Source organism: Penaeus vannamei, chromosome 39, assembly GCF_042767895.1.
Source record: "Penaeus vannamei isolate JL-2024 chromosome 39, ASM4276789v1, whole genome shotgun sequence".
Lineage (NCBI taxonomy): Eukaryota > Metazoa > Arthropoda > Malacostraca > Decapoda > Penaeidae > Penaeus > Penaeus vannamei.
The window spans coordinates 9,800,838-9,803,337 of record NC_091587.1 but is presented as its reverse complement, the minus strand read 5'-3'; the positions used below and the strand labels follow the sequence as shown (position 1 = coordinate 9,803,337).

Below are 2,500 nucleotides of genomic sequence, written 5' to 3'. Positions count from 1 at the left end.
GTTAAATGTGACTCACCTTCTTTCTTGTGTACAACTTGAGTATGGAAGCCGCAATGTCTTCGATACTCTCTTGAGTGGCTTGCAGAACCAGGTACCAGGGAGGGTGTTCTGGGAGAGGCACCTTTAGTAACCGCGCGGCCAACCAGATGCAAGCACATGCTATGGTCTCAGGGCAGTAACGCACAAAGACGTCCGTCCGCAGCGCATCGTTCATGTAATTCCTGTGGAGGAAAGAAAAACATGCTGGGGGGTTTTGAAGCCTCAAGGAGGCTCAAGTAGTTGATGGCTACCAGGCACAATGAGGCAATGGATGCAGTGAAGCTGCATTGTGTATTATCAAATCATGATACCTCACTACAGAAGTTCACCTTTGCACTAGAGAAATGTTCCATGGTGGCTTCCTTTATGAGGACTTATACAAACCAGACAACAATGAGAGCACTAAAGAGCCTGGAGAGACGTGAAGATGCCCTGTGCAGGCCGTCCATCCTCCTTCACCTGCCCAACCTCACCCTCCTTATCCCCTCCACCTCATCATCCTTTTTCCTCTTTCCCCTCCTTGGCCTGCAGATGCTTGCCGCGACCAGGAAGGAGCCTGGCCCCATCATGTGTCCTTTCTGAGCCAGCTGATGCCACCTGGAAAGAGAGCTTAGTGCATGGCATTCCATCCCATCCCTTCGCTGCACCACACTATCCTTCGCTTTGTCACTTGTGCCGGCACAGCCCACTTTCTCCACTTGATTACTAATGCAATTCCAAGAGTCATGTATGCAACTGTTTTCATTTACTTGAGCTAGCTCCAGATAAACTGATTTATAAAGATATACAACGCACTCTTTCACTTCAGGGGAAAATATTTCTTGTCCTTGATTCATCTGCATGCAGTCCCTGAAAACCTCACAGCCAGTTGCTACTTACCTACAGGAAACAAATACAATGCAACTAAGTTAACTTGAAAATTTGCTTCTGTTTTGATTAAGCATTGTACACTTCTCTTTGTGTTTACTAGACAAAGTAAACATCATTTATTATGCAATCACTGTGATGCTAAAAGTTGTTCATTCTTACTAGGCTTTTACTACTTGAACTATTTCATTCAAATTCTGGCTGGCTGGAGTAATGCTTGAGGAGCTAATTAGAGAGCCGCAGTGTGTGGTAGCTGGAGGCCAGGCACTTTCTGTAGAGCCTAAGAGGGGGTTGCTGCTGAGCACACTCGGCCCTTCCACAGGCACCCAGGCAGAGACCACGGCGCCACCACACACGCCAGACGGGGAGAGCCCAGAGTGACAGGGGCCCAGCCAGACTTTGCGTCACGTGCCAGGCAGCACCAGCCACGCTAGCAGAGGGGGAGGTGGTGCTGGTAGTGGAGCTGGAGGTCAAGGTGGTGGTGGTGGTGGTGGTGGTGGTGATGGGAGGGCGCAGGGGCAGTGCTGGCCTCTCCAACACAACTTACCTTGCCCCACCTTCCTCTGAGATGGAACAAAACCTTACATTAATATTGTGGTAAAAACACATATCTGAATAATAAGCACCTCATTTGGTCAACATACATTGTCTGTTCTTGTACCGCATATGTTCAACAAAGTGAGGCCCGGTGACCATTTCCTACATAACAAATACTTTGCTTTCTCCAATGTGAGTCATTGCAAACAAAAAATAATAAATGGAAAACAAAAACAAATATCTTTTCCCCATAGTGTGCCACCATAACAGGCATACACGTCAAGAGCAAGTGAACTGACAGCTTCAAAGAACTGCCAATACAGCAATGACTCCTTCTGGCCACTTGTATTACTTTAAAATATTTGTTACCAGAGAAAAGTTTTGGGTAAAAGCAAGAGAGAAAGAGAAAGAGTGAGAGAGAGAGAGGGGGAGAGAGAGAGAGAGAGATGGAATATGGAGAGAGTGGGGGAGAGAGATAAAAAAAAAGTTAAATTAAAAAAGAAAAAAATACCAACATACATACATATACATATATACACATAGCCATCCTCACTGCACAATGGGGAAAGAGTATGGAAAATGATGCATGAAATTTTAGCGCCTGGTGCCACCTACTGAGCCATCATCAACTTCGATGCCCTAAAATATCCTGCATTACAATATCACATCTCCTACCTAAGTGATAAATCTAGTTTTCTTTTTTGTCTTTCATTTTTTTTTTCTTTCCTTTCTTTACATGAAAGCCCCAGAGAAAGAGAGAGAAAAAAATACGTACATACTTCAACCAAATTAATAAAGTGACCTGACATGCCACTGTGCTTAATTTTTGTTTACTTCGGACACTGGTCTCCTCCCAGATTATGAGTAGCCTCATGGACCTCTTCATCAATAAAACAAAAACAAGTCAAATTAAAGAAAAATTAACTGAAAGTGAAACAACTGAATGACTTCGAATTACTGTATAAATCAAAATTCTGTAAATTCTTTATCTTTTTGATACAATAAAAGAGGAAGAGAGAGGGGGGAAAAATATATATATATATATACATACACAAGG

The 2,500-nt window shown here is 43.7% G+C and overlaps 1 protein-coding gene across 2 annotated transcripts in view; it reads right to left on the bottom strand.

Moving 5' to 3' along the window:
* The window catches only part of LOC113822097 (cyclin-L2), a 16,570-nt gene that overhangs the window by 3,968 nt on the left and 10,102 nt on the right, over positions 1-2,500 (bottom strand). For both annotated transcript variants that reach the window (XM_070116746.1, XM_027374620.2), the window contains one exon: positions 17-221. In XM_070116746.1, coding sequence (XP_069972847.1) covers positions 17-221 — 205 coding nt within the window. The remainder of the gene's footprint in view (positions 1-16; positions 222-2,500) is intronic.